Below are 24,060 nucleotides of genomic sequence, written 5' to 3'. Positions count from 1 at the left end.
TCAACAATGTAGAAATATGATTGATTAAAAACTTATTCAATCTCAATCATTGAAATATATATCTCCTTGTCGAATAAAATATAATAAATTGATTATTTCAAACAAGAATAAACAGTTGATATTACTTCAGACATATCGGTATCATCTATCCTCCATAGAAGGCAGTGGCAAGGCTGAGAAAGAAGCGGCAACGCTACTCTCCTATGATTCTCCACTGCCATTATAACGTAGTCAGTTGTTTTGGGAATTATTAGATTACATACTGTGGTATACTTCTTTTGGCAGTTGTGTAAATTTCTAGGCTTTAATCTTAGACCAGATATAGAATAGACACGGTCCATTGTATATTCACACTGAAAGTCGATGAAGCCAACATCTCTACTGCCATATCGCCCCATCGTGACGTCAGCATCGGATAGAAAACTTTTCTGTAGTTTGTTTACATTGTAGTTTGTTTTGTATAGATAATTGACCGAACGAAGTGAGGTCTAAGATTCAAGTCGACGGTTTGGCATTTCTATTAATGTTTAAATGTTTATATATTTATATGTTCTCTACTGCCATATCGCCCCATCGTGACGTCAGCATCGGATAGAAAACTTTTCTGTAGTTTGTTTTGTATAGATAATTGACCGAACGAAGTGAGGTCTAAGATTCAAGTCGACGGTTTGGCATTTCTCTCAATGTTTAAATGTTTATATGTTGCGCATTTACGGCGAAACGCGGTAATAGATTTTCTTGAAATTTGACAGGTATGTTCCTTTTTTAATTGCGCGTCGACGTATATACAAGGTTTTTGGAAATTTTGCATTTCAAGGATAATATAAAAGGAAAAAGGAGCCTCCTTCATACGCCAATATTAGAGTAAAAATCAGACTATAGAATATTATTCATCATAAATCAGCTGACAAGTGATTACACAGTTGTGTGGAGAAGCCAGCCAATTACTGTATTTGTATAAGGCCGATAGTTTCAATCAAAAAGACTTTAAAGAGGTATGCATCTTTAAGCTGGGTTTACACCAAAGTTATTAACAAAATGGTTATAACTTAATCCTTATAGATTCTATTAGATTGAACGGAAGTTGACAAACACATAAGTTCATCATAATTATGTATGATAAAGTTATGTTCGATCTAATATAATGTAAAAGGATTGAGTTATTAACATTTTTTTAATAAATTTGGGCTAATCGCAGCTTTAAGGTTTTTAAACTGGATGAATTATATCATATGGAATACAAATTCAAACGTGAACTGAGTTTGATAACATTTAAAACAGTTGACATCTGGTACTTGTGGAAGAGAATACTGCTTGAGGTCTACTGTTCACAGAACTACTAGTATTGAAAGGTTATATCAAAATTACTTTCATTCAAATTATCCTATTATAAATAAGATTTCTATTTTGCTATTATTTTCAAGAAAATTTGAAATAGAATACCCACCGAGCAACTTTATTTCTTTTGTTTTGAAGTTCAGATTGGTGTATCACAGCTTTTTTAACTAACCGCCATTTCAGATTTTGAACATAAAAATCTGATCTCAATGAAAAGTTTTAAATCAAATTACAAAAAAAAGATATTTCATTGATAAATTTAATTAATATTACATGAAATTGATTATCTTATCAAGGAAATGGAGACTATTATTAGATCAAATTTAATGGGATGAATTGAGTAACAGCTGTGTACACTCAGTGGCAAAATGGAGCCAATTTAAGAGACTCTACAACGTTTTTCTCCTTTCTTCACTGCCATTATAACGCGGAATGCCCCCAGTATGACGTCATAATGCGCATAATGCACATAACTAGTTGCGTAGTTGAGGTGTTCAGAATGCAGAAGTGGGCATTGAGAGTGATGATGGGAGAATCAATTCGAACAAGTTGTCGCCCCCTTTTCAAAAAACTTCAAATTCTCCCATTCCCAAGCCTATATATTTTCGAAACAATCTGCTTCATTAAGAAAAATCTACATGAATTTAATACAGGCGGAACATTCCATCAATACCCAACAAGATATAGGAACAACCTAAGAGACGACACACACCAGACAACCTTGTATGAGCGAGGTGTTAGGAGTTCTGGTATTCGGTTGTATAATTTATTGCCAGCTCATATAAAAGAAATGACTGGTACAAAATTCAGAGATCAATTAAAGAAGGAGCTGCTGTCTATATGCGCGTACTCAAATGAAGAGTTCAGAGAGTACTACGAGCGTCGAAATGGGGTTTAGAGAGAATGGAAAAAGAATGTATTGACTTTTCATGAAACTACGAGCGTCGAGATAAGGTTTGGAGAGAAAAAAAATATATTGACTTATCATTTATGTATTTATGTTCTGTATTTTATTGAATTACGACATTGACCAAAGTCCAAATACCCCTTTTATAGGAGGTCAGTGGATGAAATAATAATAAATAAAAAAATAAAAATGAAAAAAAAATGTTGGCTACAGAGGTTTGACTTTCTAGCGTGTCTATTCTATATCTGGTCTAAGGCGTTAATAACGATAGTGTACTGTTTCTAATTACTACTAACCTGGTTATATTGTACTGTTTTCATGGGTTATTACACTGCCTAGTGTTTTAATTGTTAATAATGAATATACAATATTAAACTTCTTTTTAGAAGTATTGAACTTCTTACTAGCCGCTAATAATGGTAGTCATTAAAATGTGGACCTCACTATAGTCACTGGTACTAACTAGAAGTTACTTTTTGGATGTTTTGTACTGTTTCTAGTCATTCACTAACCAGTGGTTGTTTTGTTGTATTTGTAGTGGCGAGCAGCCGTTACAAGGCGCGCGTGCATGGCTTGGTGGCCAACAACTCTGGTGGTTCGGATGCCACCCAATTGGCAGCTGCCTCCTCGTCACCACTGGAAGCGGTCTCCTCCACCACCACAGTCACTGCTAAACCACCACAGGCATCCAGTCCCAGTCTCGCCAACACCACAACAGGTTATTTTCATCATTATTCTACTTAATTCTCTCATCTTTTTCTTCTTCTTCTTCTTCTTCTTCTTCTTCTTCTTCTTCTTCTTCTTCTTCTTCTTCTTCTTCTTCTTCTTCTTCTTCTTCTTCTTCTTCTTCTTCTTCTTCTTCTTCTTCTTCTTCTTCTTCTTCTTCTTCTTCTTCTTCTTCTTCTTCTTCTTCTTCTTCTTCTTCTTCTTCTTCTTCTTCTTCTTCTTCTTCTTCTTCTTCTTCTTCTTCTTCTTCTTCTTCTTCTTCTTCTTCTTCTTCTTCTTCTTCTTCTTCTTCTTCTTCTTCTTCTTCTTCTTCTTCTTCTTCTTCTTCTTCTTCTTCTTCTTCTTCTTCTTCTTCTTCTTCTTCTTCTTCTTCTTCTTCTTCTTCTTCTTCTTCTTCTTCTTCTTCTTCTTCTTCTTCTTCTTCTTCTTCTTCTTCTTCTTCTTCTTCTTCTTCTTCTTCTTCTTCTTCTTCTTCTTCTTCTTCTTCTTCTTCTTCTTCTTCTTCTTCTTCTTCTTCTTCTTCTTCTTCTTCTTCTTCTTCTTCTTCTTCTTCTTCTTCTTCTTCTTCTTCTTCTTCTTCTTCTTCTTCTTCTTCTTCTTCTTCTTCTTCTTCTTCTTCTTCTTCTTCTTCTTCTTCTTCTTCTTCTTCTTCTTCTTCTTCTTCTTCTTCTTCTTCTTCTTCTTCTTCTTCTTCTTCTTCTTCTTCTTCTTCTTCTTCTTCTTCTTCTTCTTCTTCTTCTTCTTCTTCTTCTTCTTCTTCTTCTTCTTCTTCTTCTTCTTCTTCTTCTTCTTCTTCTTCTTCTTCTTCTTCTTCTTCTTCTTCTTCTTCTTCTTCTTCTTCTTCTTCTTCTTCTTCTTCTTCTTCTTCTTCTTCTTCTTCTTCTTCTTCTTCTTCTTCTTCTTCTTCTTCTTCTTCTTCTTCTTCTTCTTCTTCTTCTTCTTCTTCTTCTTCTTCTTCTTCTTCTTCTTCTTCTTCTTCTTCTTCTTCTTCTTCTTCTTCTTCTTCTTCTTCTTCTTCTTCTTCTTCTTCTTCTTCTTCTTCTTCTTCTTCTTCTTCTTCTTCTTCTTCTTCTTCTTCTTCTTCTTCTTCTTCTTCTTCTTCTTCTTCTTCTTCTTCTTCTTCTTCTTCTTCTTCTTCTTCTTCTTCTTCTTCTTCTTCTTCTTCTTCTTCTTCTTCTTCTTCTTCTTCTTCTTCTTCTTCTTCTTCTTCTTCTTCTTCTTCTTCTTCTTCTTCTTCTTCTTCTTCTTCTTCTTCTTCTTCTTCTTCTTCTTCTTCTTCTTCTTCTTCTTCTTCTTCTTCTTCTTCTTCTTCTTCTTCTTCTTCTTCTTCTTCTTCTTCTTCTTCTTCTTCTTCTTCTTCTTCTTCTTCTTCTTCTTCTTCTTCTTCTTCTTCTTCTTCTTCTTCTTCTTCTTCTTCTTCTTCTTCTTCTTCTTCTTCTTCTTCTTCTTCTTCTTCTTCTTCTTCTTCTTCTTCTTCTTCTTCTTCTTCTTCTTCTTCTTCTTGACATGTTGGTCGAGCCTCGACTTGAGTTGTATGGTACCGTGCATTTTCAATGAAAATGAGGTTTTGTTTTATGAAAGTGATGTTTTATCATTTTAGATAAGACAATATATTCATAATAATTATCATAAAATTTGTTACATGCGCAGAAGTGACGAATTGACTCTCATATTTTTAATAATGTGAGGTTATAAATGGAGTAGATTGGAACTGAAGTAGTGACAATGAGCAAGAAAGTCGTAAGGTTGAGAGACTGACTATCCTCGATTTGAGTCTTGAGTCGAGGTAGTGTGAGTTGAGCCTTAAAGTTTAATATATAAATAAATAAATAACCCGTTTATTGCTTTCTTAAAAAATTACAAAAAATTTCAAAATCAAAAGCTTTATACAATTCAAAAGGCAATAATCAGCAGATGCTGGAGTATAATTATCCTTTTTCCATAGGATAAAGTGTTGTACGAGTGCGTTTAGTAAAGATTTCTTTCATCTTATTCATTTCAATCCTTGTAGAGCCAGACTTGTTTGAATACGTTTTTCATTCTCTCCCATTCCGTCCTTTCTCTTGCTACTCTCTGCCACGTCGCTCCGCCGCATACTCTCCTGAATTCTTCGTCCCATCTGTACGGAGGCCTTCCTCGGCTTCTGCTCAGCGTGCGTGGGTGCCAGTCGAGTATTGTTTTGGTCCATCTTCCATCCGTTGTCCTTGCGATATGGCCTGCCCAATTCCATTTTCTCTCCATTATCATTCTACCTACATCTTCAATTCTTGTTTCATTTCTGATCCATATTTTGGTTTTCCTATCTATTCTTTACACTCCTATCATTATTCTTTCCATCGATCTCACACTTGTTCTGAGTTTCTTGATTATTTTCTCATTGAGAGTCCACGTTTCGCAGCCGTATAGAATTGCTGGTAGAATACATGTTTGAAGTAGGCGTCTCTTGCTTTCCATGGGAATATTAGATCTGAAGAGATAGCTGATCTATATCAGAAATAACATTGACCAACCTATTGCCACTCTTCTAGTAATCTCTCCCCATTGTCCATCTCTCCCTATTCTCTGTCCTAAGTAGATGAAGTGTTCAACTGCTTCTATCCTTCCGTCTTCGGTCTCTAATACTCTCTCGTTACTTTCACTGTTATAAATCATTACTTTTGATTTATCAAAATTACTTTCAATCCAACATTTTTTGCTACTTCAATCATTTCCTTCATCATTCTACATACTTCTTCGGTGCTATTTCCTATAATAACAATATCATCGGCGAATTTCAATGTATTCAATTTCACCCCATTGATGTTGATTCCTTTTTCCTGCCATTGTAATTCATCTAGAGATTTTTCCAGAACTGCATTAAATATTTTCGCTGATGGTATATCTCCTGCCTTAAGCTTCTATTTACTTTAACCACTCTACCTTTTCCTCTCAATTTGAATTCAATTTTCATGTTTCTGTAAATGAATCTGAATTATTTCAGGTATTTATTGTCATTCCCAAGTCTTCAAGCGTTCGTAATACGGAAGAAGTGTTGATTTTATCGAATGCTTTCTCGAAATCAATGAATAGCAGCACTAGTGGAAATTTGTATTCATTAGAATTCCTTATCAGTTCCTGTAAGACTAGGATGTTATCCAGCGTAGAGAAGTTTTTCTTGAATCCGGTCTGGTTGATTGAAGTTGCTGCCGTCAAATATCCATCTATCCTGTAGGAAATTACTGCCATAAATATCTTGTAAATATTTGACAGGAGACTTATTGGTCGGTAATTCTTGATTTCCTTCCTATTACCTTTCTTGAAGAGTAATATCAAGTTAGCTTTGAGCCATATTTCAGGAATCTTTCCACTCATAAGGCATAAATTGAATATTTTTGTTATTTCAATAATTAAACTTTAATATCAAATTATAAATTGAAAAATATGGAAAAACTAGAAAAATTGCAAGCAATAAAAATCTTGACACTATCACCATATTAACGTATCTGCTCCACAATTGTTTGATTATCTTGTTTTGTTTGTTAGCGTTAACCCGGGCTGCTTTTGCGGGTTTTAGATCCAAGCCACACGTGGCGTTTTTCAGACGAGTCGGCATGGCACAGCAGGAGAGGAAGCTCTACGATTGGCTTATTCCCGAACGCCAACCCAATCGGAGAGATTCCTGCCTTGCCGTCACTTGTGAAAACGCCTGAACAGCTTCGTGTGGCTTTGCCCTTACAAGGGCCCATTTTTGATAACCGTATAAAGAAATATGCATTTGTCATGGGATCCTCACTCATACTTCTTCTTTATTATCTCCTTTTTTTGTCTTCTACATATTTCCTCTTCATATTCTATTTTCTTCTTCCATCATCTTCTGCTTTTTCTTCTTCCATCTCCTTCTTCAACTTCTTCTTCAATCTTATCCTTCTTCTTGTTAGGCTAGGCACACACCAGTTAGTCAGGACAAGACAAGACATTATCAGACACGTTTAGTCACAACACTTCACATTGTTGCTTATGACGCAATTCACACTGATTAGTCATTGCAATTAGACATTATCTTCATAAGCAACTATGTAAAGTATTGTGACTAAACGTGTCTGATCATGTCTTATCCTGTCTTGTCTTGTCTTGACTAATTGGTGTGTGCCTAGCCTTAGTTCTTATACCTATTGTGTCATCAATTTTAACTTGAACTGTTTTTAATACAGTATATGTATAGTATTATTATAGTATATGTTTTTGTTTGTGGGACAATAACTTATTCAATTGTAAAATCACAGTTATCTATTTGTAAAATTTAGAAAAATATTACAATCTATGTGACCTGTGTTATATTTTGTAAGCTCCTGATATTTTCTGTTTTTCATTACTTGTTGACATGGCCAGTTGTTGTAGAGTGTTTTGGGTCAATAAAATTGAATCTATTGTTTGGTTTGGCTTGCAGTGTATGTAAACCCAGGCTGCAGCTGTGGTCCCTACCTGGACCCGCGCAAGGTGTGCCAACTGCCGCTGCAATTCGGACCGGGCGCCATCAGTCGGGTGCTGAGGGAGGCCGTGCAGTCGCTGGTTGATGCCGCACTAGACCAGAAACTCATATTCGGCATGCTTAGGCAGGGAGAGGGCAAGGTAAACCATAGAATTGTGCCATTTAGATTAGACTGATAGAATTTGATACTAACTTGTTGAATTGGAAACTTACTGAACATACTGAAAACGGCGAACTGGAAATAGGCCCATAACCATCTTCGATAGATTAGGAATCTATTATGTAAAATTTCAAGTTTATCAGTTCAGTAGCTCAGACTTGATGATATTCGTGTATTCCCTATCCCGTACATGTATGGCTCAACTCACACTGACACGACTCAGGTCGAGAAGAGACTCGACTCTAGTCGAGAGCATGTGTTTTCAAATGGTGAGGGTCGCGGAGACTAGAATCGACTAGTCTGATTGTCAACATTTGGAAACACATGATCTCGACTATAGTCGCAGTCTCTTCTCGACCTGAGTCGCGTAAGTGTGAGTTGAGCCTTAAGTCGAGAAGAGACTGCGACTCTAGTCGAGATCATGTGTTTCCAAATGTTGACAATCAGACTTGTCGATTCTAGTCCCCGCTACCTCACGACTGTGAGACTGAGTCGAGCGTGGACTCGACATTGTCGAGTCATGGTCGAGCCTCGACTTGAGTTGCGTAGTACCATCATTTTTAATGAAAGTGAGGTTATGTGTGATGAAAGTGATGTTTTATCATTTTAGATAAGACAATAATAGGAATTAGATAAGACAATATATATATTCATAATAATAACGGCCTGCTTTGATGGCAAGTCGGCAGTGACTGTGCTGCTGCCGGCCATCGACAAATTACTGAATTATTCAATTTTCACTGTTTGTAGGTGATAATAACGGCCTGCTTTGACGGCAAGTCGGCGGTGACTGTGCTGCTGCCGGCCATCGACAAATTACTGAATTATTCAATTTGCTCTGTTTGTAGGTGATAATAACGGCCTGCTTTGACGGCAAGCCGGCGGTGAATGTGAGATTGCCGGCCATCGACAAATTACTGAATTATTCAATTTGCTCTGTTTGTAGGTGATAATAACGGCCTGCTTTGACGGCAAGTCGGCGGTGACTGTGCGATTGCCGGCCATCGACAATTGATTGTTTGATTTCAACTTGTGCTCTGTTTGTAGGTGATAATAACGGCCTGCTTTGACGGCAAGCCGGCGGTGAATGTGCGATTGCCGGCCATCGACAAACCGGCCGATCTGTGGAGCTTCATGGAGATTCTGTTCGAGGAGATAATGTGCTGCGAACAGTTCTTCACATCGGAGCCCATTGTATGCACCAAGTGTACTGCTGTTAAGAAAGGTAATGATAATGAGAAATATGTCAAAGTGGTCTCAAATCAATTCAAGTGGATAGCATAACCTATCATTTTTATTCATTCATAACTCTATGTCATTAAGTAGACATAGACTACTTAATGGTCCAGAACAGATACAGGAATGGCTTAATAAACTGTAGAACTTATCCTGGTGCGGATATAGACTCAGACCATAACCTTGTGATAGCAGAGCTGCGAATGGGAATGAAAAGAGTGAAGGATGGAAAAAGAAGGGAAACCATGAATAGGGAAGCATTAAAGGCTTGTGAGACAAGAGGAATTTTGAGGCAGAAGTACCTTGCAAGTAGTTAGAAAAGAGGTGAGGTCACAGATCCAAACACCAAAGTGGATGCAAATGAAGGAGGATATAACAAACACAGTTAAAGACACTGTAGGTAAAAAGAAGACCAAGAGAATCAGGATAGAGTGGGTCACCAAAGAAATGTTGGATAAGATGGATGAAAGAAGGAAGTGGAAGAACAACAGAACAGAAGATGGTAATAAGGATGTACAGGAAACTCAATAACGAATTGAAAAGGGAGACAGAGAGAGCAAGGCAGATATGGTTAAAGGACAAGTGTGATGAAATTGAGAAACTAGAAAAGGAGGGTAAGTTTGAAGAAATGTATAAAACGGTAATGGAAATTGTATCCAAGAGGAAACAAGGGGGAACTCGAATGGAAATAGAGGACAAGGATGGGGCAATACTGAATGGAAAGCAGGAGGTATTGAACAGATGGAAAGGTTATATAGATGAACTGTATGAAGCAGATAAAAGACCAGAAATTCTTGATATTGAAGAGGAACTAGCAGTTCAGGAGGAGAAAAAAGGATGTTATATCATGAAACATGAGGTTGAAAAAGCAATAAAAGAAATGAAGAACAGGAAAGCGAATGGAATAGATGAAATACCAGCTGAGATATGGAAGAGTTTGGGAGATAAAGGATTGAAGACATTACAGTCTTGTGTAATATGATATATGATACAGGAGTTTGGCCAGAGGATTTTGTTACCACTGTGATGGTTCCAATTGAAAAGAAGAAAGTTACATTGAAATGTGAAGAATACAGAACAATTAGCCTCATTTCACATATAGCTAAGATACTAAGAGTTTTGAATAGGAGATTGTATAGTAAACTTGATGGTTCACTTGGAGAAGAGCAATTTGGTTTCAGAAGGGGAAAAGGAACCAGGGATGCAATAGGTCTATTGAGAGTGATTGGAGAGAGATATATTGAAAGGCAAAGAGATGTCTATGTAGTCTTCATAGACATGGAGAAGGCGTTTGATAGAGTGAAATGGGACAAACTGATGAGAATTTTGAGGGAGAAACGAAGTGACTGGAAGGATAGAAGACTGATTGCAAATCTGTACATGTCCCAGGAAGTGAAAATAAAAATAGGAGATGAAATGTCACAAGGAAGTAGAATTGGGAGAGGAGTGAGACAGGGTTGCAGCTTGTCCCCAACATTATTCAACTGCTACCTGGAGGAAATGATTGGAAAGATTCTGCCAGGTAAAAGAGGGGTGAAGATTGGAGGGAGAAGGATAGAATGTATCAAGTTTGCAGATGGCTGTGCTGGCTGAAATTGAGCGCGCAATGAATATGTTAAAACATATCAATCACTGTTGTGAAGAGTATGGGATGAGAGTGAATGTGAAGAAAACAAAAAGTATGGTGATCAGCAAGACTCCAAAGAAAGCAACAATCAACATAGGATTGCATCACATTGAACAGGTGTCATCATTCAGGTACCTTGGGTGTATGATTAAAGAGAATATGCGATGTGATTTAGAAGTAAAAGTGAGAATTGCAAGAGCAAAGGAGGCATTCAGCAATATAAGAAGATTGGTGAGTAGCAAAATGCAAATAGAACTGCGGAAGAAGATGGCCAAGTGTTTTGTGTGGAGCGTGGCTCTCTATGGAGCGGAAACCTGGACTCTCAGAAAGCAGGAAGAGAAGAGATTGGAGGCCTTTGAAATGTGGGTGTGGAGGAGGATGGAGAGGATCAGCTGGATGGATAAAGTGAGGAATGAGGAGGTACTGCGTAGAGTAGGAGAGGAAAGGAATATTATGGCAGTGATAAGGAGACGAAAGCGAAACTGGCTGGGACACTTGCTGAGGCATGGCGGACTACTTGTGGAGACAATGGAAGGGACTGTGCAAGGAGGGAGGGTGCTGGGACGGAAAAGAGTGAAGTTGGTGGATGATATCAGGGAGGAGGGAAAGTACTCCAAGATGAAGAGAATTGCACAGGACAGAGAGGAATGGAGAAGGAGGAATCATGTTTAGACCTGCCCTAGGGCAGAACACCAGTAGTAGTATAACTCTACCTTCATTGTATTATCATTCATCCCATCATCATTACCTAGGCTTAAAATACTTCTTGAAAGTCGCCTTTGTAAAATAATAATAATATGTATTGCGTCGAGACGTCATCGAATACATTCGAATGTGACTATAGTGAGGTCCACGTTATAATGGCAGTGGAGAAAGATAGGAGAACAACGTTGCCGAACAACGTTGTCTTGTCAATGCCTTTCATAGACGGTACCTAGCTGATAAAGGTTTATTGATGTAATATTTGTTTTCTCCGATTAACTTCGAAGCAAATAATCTAAAGAAAATTAGACAAATAATTAATGTAGCCACATTCATTGCGAATCCATTGATGTATATTGTTATTTATTTGCGATTCGATTTGACGCTGTGGAAGGGGAAACAGTCGACGCGGTACGGCGTGGCTGACTCTCTTCACCATAGTAAACAGTAAAATACAGTAGAAGGCCTACTGCTTTCTAAGTTGCATCTTATTCACACTATGGCGCTCGAAACAATCAATTTTGTCTATTGTTTTGACATGCGATGAAACTAATTTTTCACATTTTAATTCTCTAAAATCATTTTGTTGTTATATATATGTGTGCTAAATCATGCATTCTATGACAGACAAAGATATGTTTGCAACCGATAAAATATTCATACTATTACATAATATAATACATATTTAAAATATGTGTGTATGATCATATTCTATGCTAAATTTATCATAAGTTATGTCAAAAACTGAGATAAATCATAGATTACAATAGTGTTAACAGTGGCAATTTCCTGAAAAATCATAGCGTGCAGTGTTTGCTGTTTTCTACAGTTAATATTCTTCAGGCCAGGTTGATAATATACCTTCAGTTGAGCCAAATATATATGACGGCTGAGGCATAAAAAAATTATACATTGGGCTTGTTGAGTCGAAACTTTCTATGATTCTCTCTGTAAAGTAGCTTATCTTCCGTTCTTACTAGTTGAATTTAGATTATTTAGACAGTCCAATATGAAAATTCAGTAGATTCTAAAGATGAAAGCCATGCAAACATACAAATTAAGGAAGAGTAAGCATGCATAAAAGGTAGGAAAATCATGAAAGTGTTTCACATTTAACCACAAAGTACCCTACCGTATAAGATTAATTGAAAGACGATTCATCATCTTTTATTATTTTTGTTAACATATCGATGTTTCACCTCCACTCGCATCTTGTCATTCACTATACAAGGTTGGCAGAAGCTTTTCTTTATGTCGATTAATGTTGATTGAAATTGATTTTGATTAGGGCACCAAAAGAATAGATCATTTTCTATTTGAAGCATTCAAATTGAATCTATCGAACATGATTTCTTATGACTTAGCATTCACAGATTTAGTTGGGTGAAGCTATTTGAAAAATGTACCTGATTATCAATTCCATGGTTTTTATACCATTCTAGTTCATTGTGATCATTGAAGGGTTGAAGTGATGAGTTAGTTCAAGTGAATTCTAGTACACAAGTATATTGTGCTTATGATTGGCTCTTCTTTATTTTCTATGTTTTGCTCCAGTAGAGAAAATTTAAAATGTTGGTTTTACATTCCATAAGCTTTATAAATAATATAAATTTGATAAGTCCAATATTAAATTAATCGATGTTGACTTTCATTGTATCGCTTTGTATCAATGTTACTTGCACTGTTTGCAATTCATCACTATTCTCTCAAGAATTAGTTTTCTATGAATTTCATGATCTGAAAATTGAAATTCAAATGCTATTTGGATGACTTTCACATTCCACTGTTTTTTTTCAATAATTGTTACGTTGAAGAGTGAGGCAATTCAATCCATTTGGAAGTAAAAGGAAATCACAGTGCGATTTGAACAGTGGATAGTAACTTTGAAATTCAGTTGCTCAATTCATTACGGCTTGATACTATCATTTATAATTATAGTTGATCAGAAATATGGATTGTCTATAATGTTTATATTTCAGTTTGACCAATCATCTATCACAGTCTCGCTTTCATTCATAAACATGATAATCCTAAATAAGTTGGTTACCTTAAAGATGTAGCTTATCTTACGTCGAACAATGTACAATATAAACAGTTTTCATCAAATTACTATTATGATAACCATTGGAATTTCTGCCTGTGATTGAGAAAAAGTCATTTTATGAGCCTTGAAATTCATACCTAGAAAAAGTTGCATTATTACTAGAAATTTTGTTATTTTTACTATTTATTATAGGTACTGTACATTGATTTTTGTGATTATAGAGATCAACTACTTATTCTGAATCAGGATAAGGATAAATAGGGAAATTGTGAGATGGGGATAACATCCATAGTTACATAGCATCAATTTGAAAGCTCTGATAATAATGATTTGAACGGAACTGCGATTCTGGCTTGGTATTGCCTCTTCATGTTCAGTGAGAATAGTAAGCTTCAGAATAATTCGTTCTCACTATATGTGATAATATTTGGTAACATTTGTTAATATTTGAACCGAATGTGCAACAAATTAATCTAATTTCAGCTTGAAAATTTTTTTGTTCACGTGATCTGATGATATTCATTCCATTATCAAGTGTTTAAATTATAAAGAGTGATGAAACAAGTTAAAACACAAAAAAGCTACGAAAATAATTTTGAATCTTCATTTTTCACAAAATAAGGATGAGAAGAAGGAGTCGGACACATAATATATCATGAAACTTCGTTGAAAAACATCAATATCTGAAACTAGATTTATCAAATTGTGTTACCTCTGACTCGTATGGAGAAGGCACACTTCAAATTAATATAATAAATTCTGTGAGAAAACAACGAAATCCTGATTTTATCATGAGCATGTTTAAATCATGAAAATTGTAATATTTTTTAAGAGTATTGAAAAGTGAAAATCTATATACAGCGCATGTCAAAACAATAGACAAAATTGATTGTTTCGAGCAACATACTGTAAATGAGATGCAATGTAGACAGCAGTATTATTCTGTTTACTATGGTGAAGGGAGTCAGCCGCGTCGGCTGTTCCCCTTCCACAGCGTCAACTTGAATCGCAAATACATAACAATATACATCAATGGATTCGCAATGGATGTGGCTACAATAATTATTCGTCACATTGTTCTTTAAAACTACTTGCTTCGAAGTTAATCGGAGAAAACAAAAAAAAAAAATCGAAAAACCCCTAAATTTTTACATTATATTATTTTATTAAGGAAACTGTTCGATTTATTGAGGAAATGAATTCGACTAATAATGTAGTCCTTAATTTAACGAAACGAATGGCACATGATAGAGCTGTTTCCGATCAATGGGTACAGAGATAATTGATTTCCAGTTTGCTGTTTACTATGGCTAAGAGAGTCAGCCGCGCCGTTCCGCGTCGACTGTTTCCCCTTCCACGGCGTCAAATCGAATCGCAAATACATAACAATATACATCAATGGATTTGCAATAAGAGTGGCTACATTAATTATTCGGCTCATTTTTCTTTAAAACTACTTGCTTCGAAGTTAATCGAAGAAAACAAAAAAATTTTGAAACGTATCTTTCCATAAGCAGCAGATGCTCTTTTGTATCTTCTCAAAAGCAACGTGTTGCATCCGAAAAGATACACAAGGAACTTTAATGTATCTTTCCATAAGTAACAGATGCTCTTTTGTATCTTCTCAAAAGCAACGTGTTGCATCCGAAAAGATACACAAGGAGATTTAATGTATCTTTCCATAAGTAACAGATGCTCTTTTGTATCTTCTCAAAAGCAACGGTTGCATCCGAAAAGATACACAAGGAGCTTTAATGTATCTTTCCTTAAGTAACAGTGCTCTTTGTATCTTCTCAAAAGCAACGTGTTGCATCCGAAAAGATACACAATGAGCTTTTTGGAGTTATGTTCTTTTAGCACAACACAGCGTATCATCTGACATTCGTCCAACATGCCAACATTTCTTTGTTGGTGATACATTGTAACTCTCTCATTCATGAAGAATTGCTGTGTGTAGGGAGCTTCCTCCATCCAGGGATCTAGGGTCTGTGAAGCCTGATGTTTTTGCAAAGTCGTGAATTTTACCCCGCGAACCATACCTTGCCTATATGCCGTTTCAAAGTCACAGAGGCAGAGCTACGGGACACGTACTGTGAATTGGAATTCAATTCAATTCTTTATTACCAGAATTTAAAAATGCAACAAATCAAGGTTAATAAATCAACACTTTACAAGAAATAAAATAAATGACTACCGAGAACCAAAAACTAAAAAATGTTTCAGGCACCACCAGCAAAAAGAAAAGTCTTTGACCGCTGGTGGGAGTCGCAAAAAGTCCGATTTAAAATAAAAACTAAAAACAAAATACAAGTTACAATACAAAATTGAGTTGATGACAAGAAAAAATACTTCACTATAAGAAACAAAAGCGTGATAACGAATTTTAAGAGAGAGAGAGAAAAAAGATTTTCCATAGGAAAAACTAAAATAAAACGAGATAAAAAAATATGACTACCATTCAGATCTCGGAATTACAAAAATAAATAAGATTGCTTTATAAAAATATAGGCTATTATTACCACCATTCGGTCCCAGGGAAAAGAAATACTTTCCTTAATCACCTCTATTCCCTTCCAATCTACTCTTTGATGACATCAAATGGAATTATATTAATAATCTAGAGTCATATACATCAACTGTCTTCTTAACATGCTCAACTTAGAATCTTTACAACATACTTCAGAACTGTCTGGTCTCAAGTTGTAAAATGTTTATCAATCCTACGGAAGGTATCATTATTTTTGACTATATATTTGAAGAGTCTCTTGAAATAAAGTTGCCTTACTGTCAAAACTTTGAAATCAGAAAATAGAGCACTTGGATATAGCCTAGGTTTTTTAATATTGTTTTTATTATTAGTGTGCCTGTCGCATCCACACTGATTACCTAATTCACTACATGTTCTTTTTTTCCAATAAATTATGCACTTTTGAATTATGAATGAACACTAATGTGGTTATCATAGGCCCCACCCCAAACGACTATACATACTGTATAACGATTGTACAAAAGCAAAATATATCATTTTTAGGTACTCTAGATTTAAGATTTTATTTATTTTATAGAATTTATAGGAAATGTATTTGAGTTTTTTACAAATAAAGCTTATGTGGGAGTTCTCTTCAAGTATTGGTCAATCATTACTCCCAGATATTTTATTTCATCTACTTCTTCAATAGAATAGAATATTTATTTCCCCAAATACAAGATAAATAAAATTTGAATTTTACAGAAAATGCAACAACAGCTGCAGCAGCTGATAACAGCACGATCAAACGAAACAGCAGCAGCAATCCGATCAAGAACGGTGGGGGAGGAGCCAGCGTCCTGCCAGTCCCCCCCACCACAAGTCCTCCAAAGAAACAGCTGTTGCCTCAGCAGCAGACGACAACATCACCTGTGACGCCTCTAGCGGCCAGCGCTGGAACTACCATGACAGCATCATCACCTCTAGCGGTGGGCACGGGAACTACTAATGGGAATAGATCCCCCGTGGCGCCTCTCTCGGCCGGCGTTGGAACTACTAATGGGAGCAGAACACCGGTGGCGCCACTAGCGGCGGGCGGTGGAACTACTAATGGGAGCAGAACACCGGTGGCGCCTCTTTCGGCCGCCGCGGGAACTACTAGTGGGAGCAGAACACAAGTAGCGCCCGTGGCGGCGGGCGCGGGAACTACTACCAACGGCGGGAAGCGACGGTTTGAGTTTACAGGGTCGTCGGACACTGCGGCGACGAATGCAGGCCTGCCAACACCAGCTGTTGCCGTTGTCATGTCGACGCCCGCCAAACAGGCTAGGAAGGCTGTACCGAGTGCAAGTGAGTGCGATTCATGTCTTATTCAAGTCACGTGGCCGGGAAGTGGCCGTTTGCAGGGCGAGCATGATAGCATGATGTTTCCAGTCAAGGCCTTAGCCGAGACTGGAATTTATGCAAACCCTGAAAGAGACATTCACGGACAAGTAACTTACGATTTTTTTCGTTACCCAATCAGCAAATAACATGTTAGGCTCAACTCACACTTACGCGACTGAGGTCGACAAGAGACTCGACTCTAGTCGAGAGCATGTGTTTTTAAATGTGACAGTCGCAGAGACTAGAGTCGACTGGTCTGAGTGTCACCATTTGGAAACACATGCTCTTGACTAGGAGTCGAGTCTCTTCTCGACGTGAGTCGCGTAAGTGTGAGTTGAGCCTAAATGAGTTAACAACAACATATGACTGATAAACAACTTCACGTGTTTCAACATCAAAGACCTTAAAGATGCATAGACTCACATGCAGCGCTAGTGTCGTACTTGGAATTGAAACCCGCCAGTGAGGGGCACCTATAAGATTATTACATACCAATGCCTTTGTAATCTTAATATTCACATATTTCAATTTTTTTTCAATTTATTAAAAAACACACAACCAGACAAAACAAATTACAAAGAATTACGAAACAAATAAAGCACAATAAAATGTTACAAATAAAAAACCATGGGCTTTGTGTTGGGTGTGTGGAGAAGAGAAAAAAAGAGAGGAAGATACCTAGCCAACTATGTTTCCATGTAATAGGCAGGCAGAAGAGAAGAGAAGTAATGAGGAAAAAAGGAAGGGAGAAATGGGGGGAAGGAAGAAAACAGAGGAATAGGTACTCAAAATAAAGGTAAGCGAGTCCACTGAAAAATGAAACATAATGAAAAAACAATGCTGGAGCAGAACGCGGCGATCTAATCTGTATGGAAGAAGAATTACTGTATGTCCAGTTTTTTATATCCAGATATTATAGATATAATATCTCGTACTAAAACACCCCAATGGCGGCCTTCAATTTCAAGTAAAGCTATCATTGGAAGGCATAGGCATTGGGGTTCTTTATGTGGGCTCATATTCAAAAGATCAGAAGGGTATTAATAGAAACAACTGATCAAACTCTTTTTGATTGTCAAGCCATCTGTAGGTAGGCACGAGAAAATTTAAGGACCAGGGTCCCTCTCGTCATGTACAATATTCCAATTTGCAATACCCTGACCTGGAAGGCTCAACTCACCACTTAAGCGACTCAAGTCGAGAAGAGACTCGACTCTATCGAGAGCATGTGTTTTCAAATGGTGACACTCAGACCAGTCGACTCTAGTCTCCGCGACCTCACGACCGTGAGACTGAGTCGAGCCTCGACTTGAGTTGCATAGTACAGTGCATTTTTTTGAAAGTGATGTTTTATCATTTTAGATGAGACAATAATAAGGATTAGATAAGACAATATATTTGTAAAATTATTATTGACCGAGCGAAGTGAGGTATAAGATTCAAGTCGACGGTTTAGCATTTCTCTTAATCTTATATGTTGCGCATTTACGGCGAAACGCGGTAATAGATTTTCTTGAAATTTTACAGGTAGTTCCTTTCTTAATTGCGCGTCGACTTAATACAAGGTTTTTGGAATTTTGCATTTAAAGGATAATATAAAAGGAAAAAGGAGCCTCCTTCATACGCCAATATAGAGTAAAATCAGACTATAGAATTATTCATCAAATCAGCTGACAAGTGATTACACAGATATGTGGAGAAGCCAGTCTATTACTGTAATTCCATAAGGTCTATAGATTCAATCAGGTACTTGTGGATGAGAATACTGCGTGAGGTCTACTGTTCACAGAACTACTAGTTCATTTTGAGTTTAAGCAATCAGCTGATTGAATTCAGTTCAAGCCTTCACTGTGCAATCGGCCCTAAGAAGAAAACGTTGAGATTATGCAGATTTTTAATTTAATATCGGGGACCGAGCTTCGCCCTGGAGTACAAAAGCATAAAAAATTTATTACGAAAGAAGAAATTATAATAAAATTCATACAGAAATGTTATAGATCGATCACAGTAATTATATTAATCCCAGAGGAATGCAAAAATTCCCTCACAAAGGCCCAGTTGCACAAACTAGGTAAATTTAACTCTGATTAACTTCACGTGAAGCATATCAGAGAAGACCATTTCAAAAAATGGATCTACTGGAATTAATCAAGATTGAAAATAACCCGTTTTTTCCAACCAGCACAAGTACCTGATTGAATGATTAAAAAGTTCAGCAGCTGAGTCATTAATTTGACACAGTCCACACATGAATTTCTCACTCACTTCCATCACCAACAGACGACGAAAAATTATTATCACCTGTTTTTCCAAGGAGAATAATAATTATCCTTTTAATGTCCTTCAGCGAGTTTTCCCAGGGATGAGATCTAGTGCAATCGAATCTTTGTATTATAACCTACTATGCTTTGAATTGCGTGAGAATCTTTAGATATAATGAATAATTATTGTAATAAATAATTATTTTCGAGATCCGGTGAAATACAAGCATATAAACATCCAAACATCCAAACATATAAACAGAAGTTGATGTTTAATAGTATAGGATGATTAAACATCATACTTTAATATACAAACATCATCAATTAATTTATTATACGTGATACTTTTGAGGTTATTAAAACTTAAATTCAAGTAGAATATAGGCCTAATCGATAATTTTTAACAGTTACTGTATTATTATATCAGATATACCGGTATCGGCTATCCTCTATAGAAGGCAGTGGCAAGGCAGAGAATCGGCAACGCTGTTCTCCTATCTTAATTCACTGCCATTATAACGTGAACCTCACTATAGTTTCTTGCAATTTTCAAGCTCCTCGACTTGTTTGACGCCGTTCTAGGCCAACCAGACTTGAAGAATTTATTTATTTACAATGCAAATGACACTAATATAATAACATTGAAAGATAAAATAATAAGGTAGTCCTTGTGCTATTTTTCTTCCAAATTTATAGGTGACAAAGTCCAAGATAAGGTTAGAATTTCAAGTTAAAATTATTTCTATTATATCGAAAGTGCCAACAATGCCTTTATATCATTGTTACTTGAGGGTGGGCCAAGACTGTTTTCGAAACTATAATTCTTGTGTGAACAGAATAATGTTTTCAAAATTATAATTTTTGTGCTTTTTTCTTGTTTCAACAGAAGCAGAAGCTACCTCTACGACGTCACCGAAAAAGGACCCCTCTGATTGGACGGTTGAAGAGGTCATCTGCCACATATCAGATTCTGATAAGGCATTGGCGGTGCATGCCGAGCTATTCAGAAGACATGTGAGTGAACCATTGTTTCTTAAAGCAGTTCTGACACAGGGGTCGACTATATCTAGCATTGGGTCCTACGGGAGGTATCAATGAATCAATCAATCATTATTAAATTTATTGGTCAATACAACAATTACAATGATCTATAATTTATTTATTAGGCTAGCAAAAACAATTCAACGATCGGAAAAGAAAAAACCGGCTATTGCCCAAAACTTCTTCAATTTCCCAATTTAGTTTCAAATTGTCCAAATATTATACACCGTGATTCAAAAAGAATACCACAACCTTGAAAATCTGTATTTAATCAAGGAAACATAATAGAAACTTGGGTTATAAATAAAAATGAAGAGTATTAAAATAAGTTTTTCCCCCACTAGAAAACAAGTTCACAAATGTTCAATGTTACCCCCTCCAGACACTCGAGTGATATCAATACGATACTCGAACTCGTTGCACACCCTCAGTAGCATATCGGGCGTAACAGTTTGTATAGCTGCTGTTATTTCTTGTTTGAGCTCCTCAAATGAGCTGGTAGAGGCGGTCGATACACCTTATCTTTAACGTGCTCCATAGAAAAAAATCGCAGGGGGTGAGGTCAGGGCTTCTTGGAGGCCAGTGATGGAGTGCTCTGTCTCGAGCTGCTTTGCGGCCGATCCATTGCCTCGTGTATAGTTTTCATTCAAATAGGCACGGACAGATGAGTGCCAATGGTGTGGTGCTCCATCCTGCTGCAATATGAATTCACGTGCTTCTTCCTCGAGTTGACGGAACAGCCAAGTCTCCAACATCTCTAGATAGGTTAGTCCATTGACAGCTGCACCTTTGAAGAAAAAATGGCAATAACTTTATTGGCTGAAATGGCGCAGAAAACGTTCACCTTAGGTGAATCTCGTTCATGTTCAATTGTTTGCCTTGGATTCTCAGTGGCGGACATTGTGGCGATTGACTTTTCCCATTTGTGTGAAATGTTGCTTCATCACTGAACACCAATTTTGAATCCACTTTTTGGTCATTGATTGCACTATCCTTCGATGAACAAATTTGTTGAGATTTTGAACGATGTATCATTTACGGTTAACATGTGACACTGAATGTACATTATTCAGTACATGTATTCTATGTACAGAATGCAGTATACATATTCTAGTATTCAGAATGTGCAGTATTCTTTGAAATATTATGTCTTGAACACTTATTTACGGTTAGCATTTGATATGTGAATGAATTGCAATTGCAGGAAATCGACGGCAAGGCGCTGCTGCTCTGAATACGGACATGATGATGAGATATATGGGACTGAAGCTTGGACCTGCGTTGAAGATATTCAACATAGTCAGCAGGATTCGCGGGAGACGTCCACTGTGATAAATAGTTTCAGCAGTAATAGGTAATGGTAAACCACAGTAGAGTTCCGGCTATTATCTCGATTGGTTACAGAAAAATAAAGGTACATTTATCTTTGTATACGACTAATAATGAATATAACGATATATCGATTCTGATTTAATCCATTTCGGATGAAATACATGTAGTTGGTACAGAAGATTCAAAGATCTTAATTGAATTATCTTTTTTTTTTAAACATAATTTCCTTACTGATTAGTAATAATGGATTTCATAGAAGGGATAGGATTCGTAATGAGGTGAGGTGAGGTAGAGGTACAGTTGGGGTGAGGCCATTGGGTAGGAAGGTGCAGGAGGCCATAATGAGGTGGTTAGGACATATGAGGAGGATTATGTGGGACGGAGGGTGCAGGATTTGGATCTGGGTGGCAGGAGAGGGCGGGGAAGGCCAAGAATGAGGTGGAGAGACAGAGGCTGATCTGCTGGAGAGGGGTTGGAGACATGGGGAGGAGATGGCTGAAGGAGGAAAATGCCGACCCCATATGATTGGGATAAGACTTAGCCAAAGAAGAAGAATAATGGATTTCATTACCTACCTATATATATTATAATTTATACAAGACTTATCATTTTATAGGACATTGTTCTACATCAGTTATTACCGATAATATTATACTGCACAATAATTATCATTTTATAAGCCTAGTTGGTTTTATATCAATCCTGGTTTATTCCATTTTGGGTGCAAATGGTAAAATATTGCAGTTGGTACAGAAGATATAAAGATATTAATTGAATTATCGATATTTTTTCTATCAATGATACAATTTTTATTATTTTCTGATACAATAGACTACTATTATAATATACACAGTACTTCATTATATACCCATACTATATGCACTATCAAGAATGATAAAACTAATGATAATAATGAGTTACAAGAATGATAAATAGGTATAATTATCATTATATAGGCCTCGTTAAGCTGCGTTTACACCAAAGTTATTAACAAAATGTGATGCTTATAACTTATGATATAACTTATCATACGGTACACATGATGAACATAATGACGTGTTTGTCAAGTTTCCTCCAATCTTCTGGAATCTATAATGATTAACATTTTGTTAATAACTTTGGTGTAAACGCAGCTTATGGTTCTTAAAATGTCGTCCCATTCACATTCCATTCGGATAAAAATGGTGAATTTATCAAATTATTAATACATATAGCTATGGAAGTTGGTTATGTACAATTAATAATGATATAATTATGAGAAAAATTGATATTAGAAAGCCAATTGATATTATATTGAAAGCCATAATTGGTATTAGAAAAGCCAATGCAAGTTTCTATAGAATCTTCTCCTTGGGATCGTTGTAATTTCAAGAGAACAGAATTGAAATTTATTTTCAATGTTGGAACAAAATTAGTTATTCCTGATTTTTAGTAAGTATTATTTGCTGATTTTAGAATTTGGAATAGTTACTATTAGAAAGCCAATTGATATTATATTAAAAGCCATAATTGGTATTAGAAAAGCCAATGCAAGTTTCTATAGAATCTTCTCCTTGGGATCGTTGTAATTTTAAGAGAACAGAATTAAAAATTTATTTTTAATGTTGGAACAAAATTAGATATTCCTGATTTTTAGTTATTAAGAGGTTAAAAGTTGTCTTCATATGTTATTCTTGTTGTAATTGTTTGTTCTTAAAGAATGAAAAAAGGAAATTTAATTCATTACTTGACCTTATTGAAATAAAACCTATTGTTAGTTGCTTGTTAAAATAAGAGCATCAAAGATATTATTTGAAAAAATGTAACTTTTGTTCCTCAGGTACAGTAATGAATAATGATGGAATTAGAAATTCAAATAGTTTGTTTGTCTTCAAAAAAAAACATTTCACATGTTTAGTAATGCATGTTGAATGGTAAATTTTGTTTGAAATTCTGATTCCAAATACTGTAATAATTTATCTTGATTATTAAGGAATGGAAATAGTCGGAACTCTACTGTTAAAGTGAAGTTGATAATCGTAAATATAATTCACATTTTGTATATACTCCTAGACATTATTTGAGACCTGTGTTTTTTTGTTGAATATCATTTCCTACTTTTAGTGATATTAATAATATTGTATACAAGGTAATTATTTAATACAAGTAATGTAAATTGAATAAAAATGAAAAAGAGTTTATTTAGCAGTAAAGTTATTTAGATATAGATCTATCTAGATTCTGTTATTTGTTTGATTTTTATCATTTTCTCATATTTTATTCTTGTGTGCATAACACTTGTTTAAGCACCTATTATTAATTAATACCACTTATACTCTATTATATCTCACCTTTTTTGTAATTGGTTACTTTTTCCAATTTTATG

The 24,060-nt window shown here is 36.0% G+C and overlaps 1 protein-coding gene across 1 annotated transcript in view; it reads left to right on the top strand.

Annotated features, from left to right (window-relative positions):
* Window positions 1-21,907, top strand: part of LOC111062445 (polycomb protein SCMH1) — a 60,410-nt gene extending 38,503 nt beyond the window's left edge. The window contains 7 exon segments of the mRNA XM_039433331.1: window positions 2,784-2,963; window positions 7,398-7,579; window positions 8,647-8,824; window positions 16,441-17,025; window positions 20,209-20,336; window positions 21,568-21,589; window positions 21,592-21,907. Of these exon segments, the coding sequence (XP_039289265.1) occupies window positions 2,784-2,963; window positions 7,398-7,579; window positions 8,647-8,824; window positions 16,441-17,025; window positions 20,209-20,336; window positions 21,568-21,589; window positions 21,592-21,695 (1,379 nt within the window). The 3' untranslated portion in view covers window positions 21,696-21,907.
* Window positions 21,908-24,060: the final 2,153 nt, after the last annotated feature.

This window comes from Nilaparvata lugens, chromosome 7 (assembly GCF_014356525.2).
Source record: "Nilaparvata lugens isolate BPH chromosome 7, ASM1435652v1, whole genome shotgun sequence".
Lineage (NCBI taxonomy): Eukaryota > Metazoa > Arthropoda > Insecta > Hemiptera > Delphacidae > Nilaparvata > Nilaparvata lugens.
This window is presented reverse-complemented; position numbering and strand designations above follow the sequence as displayed.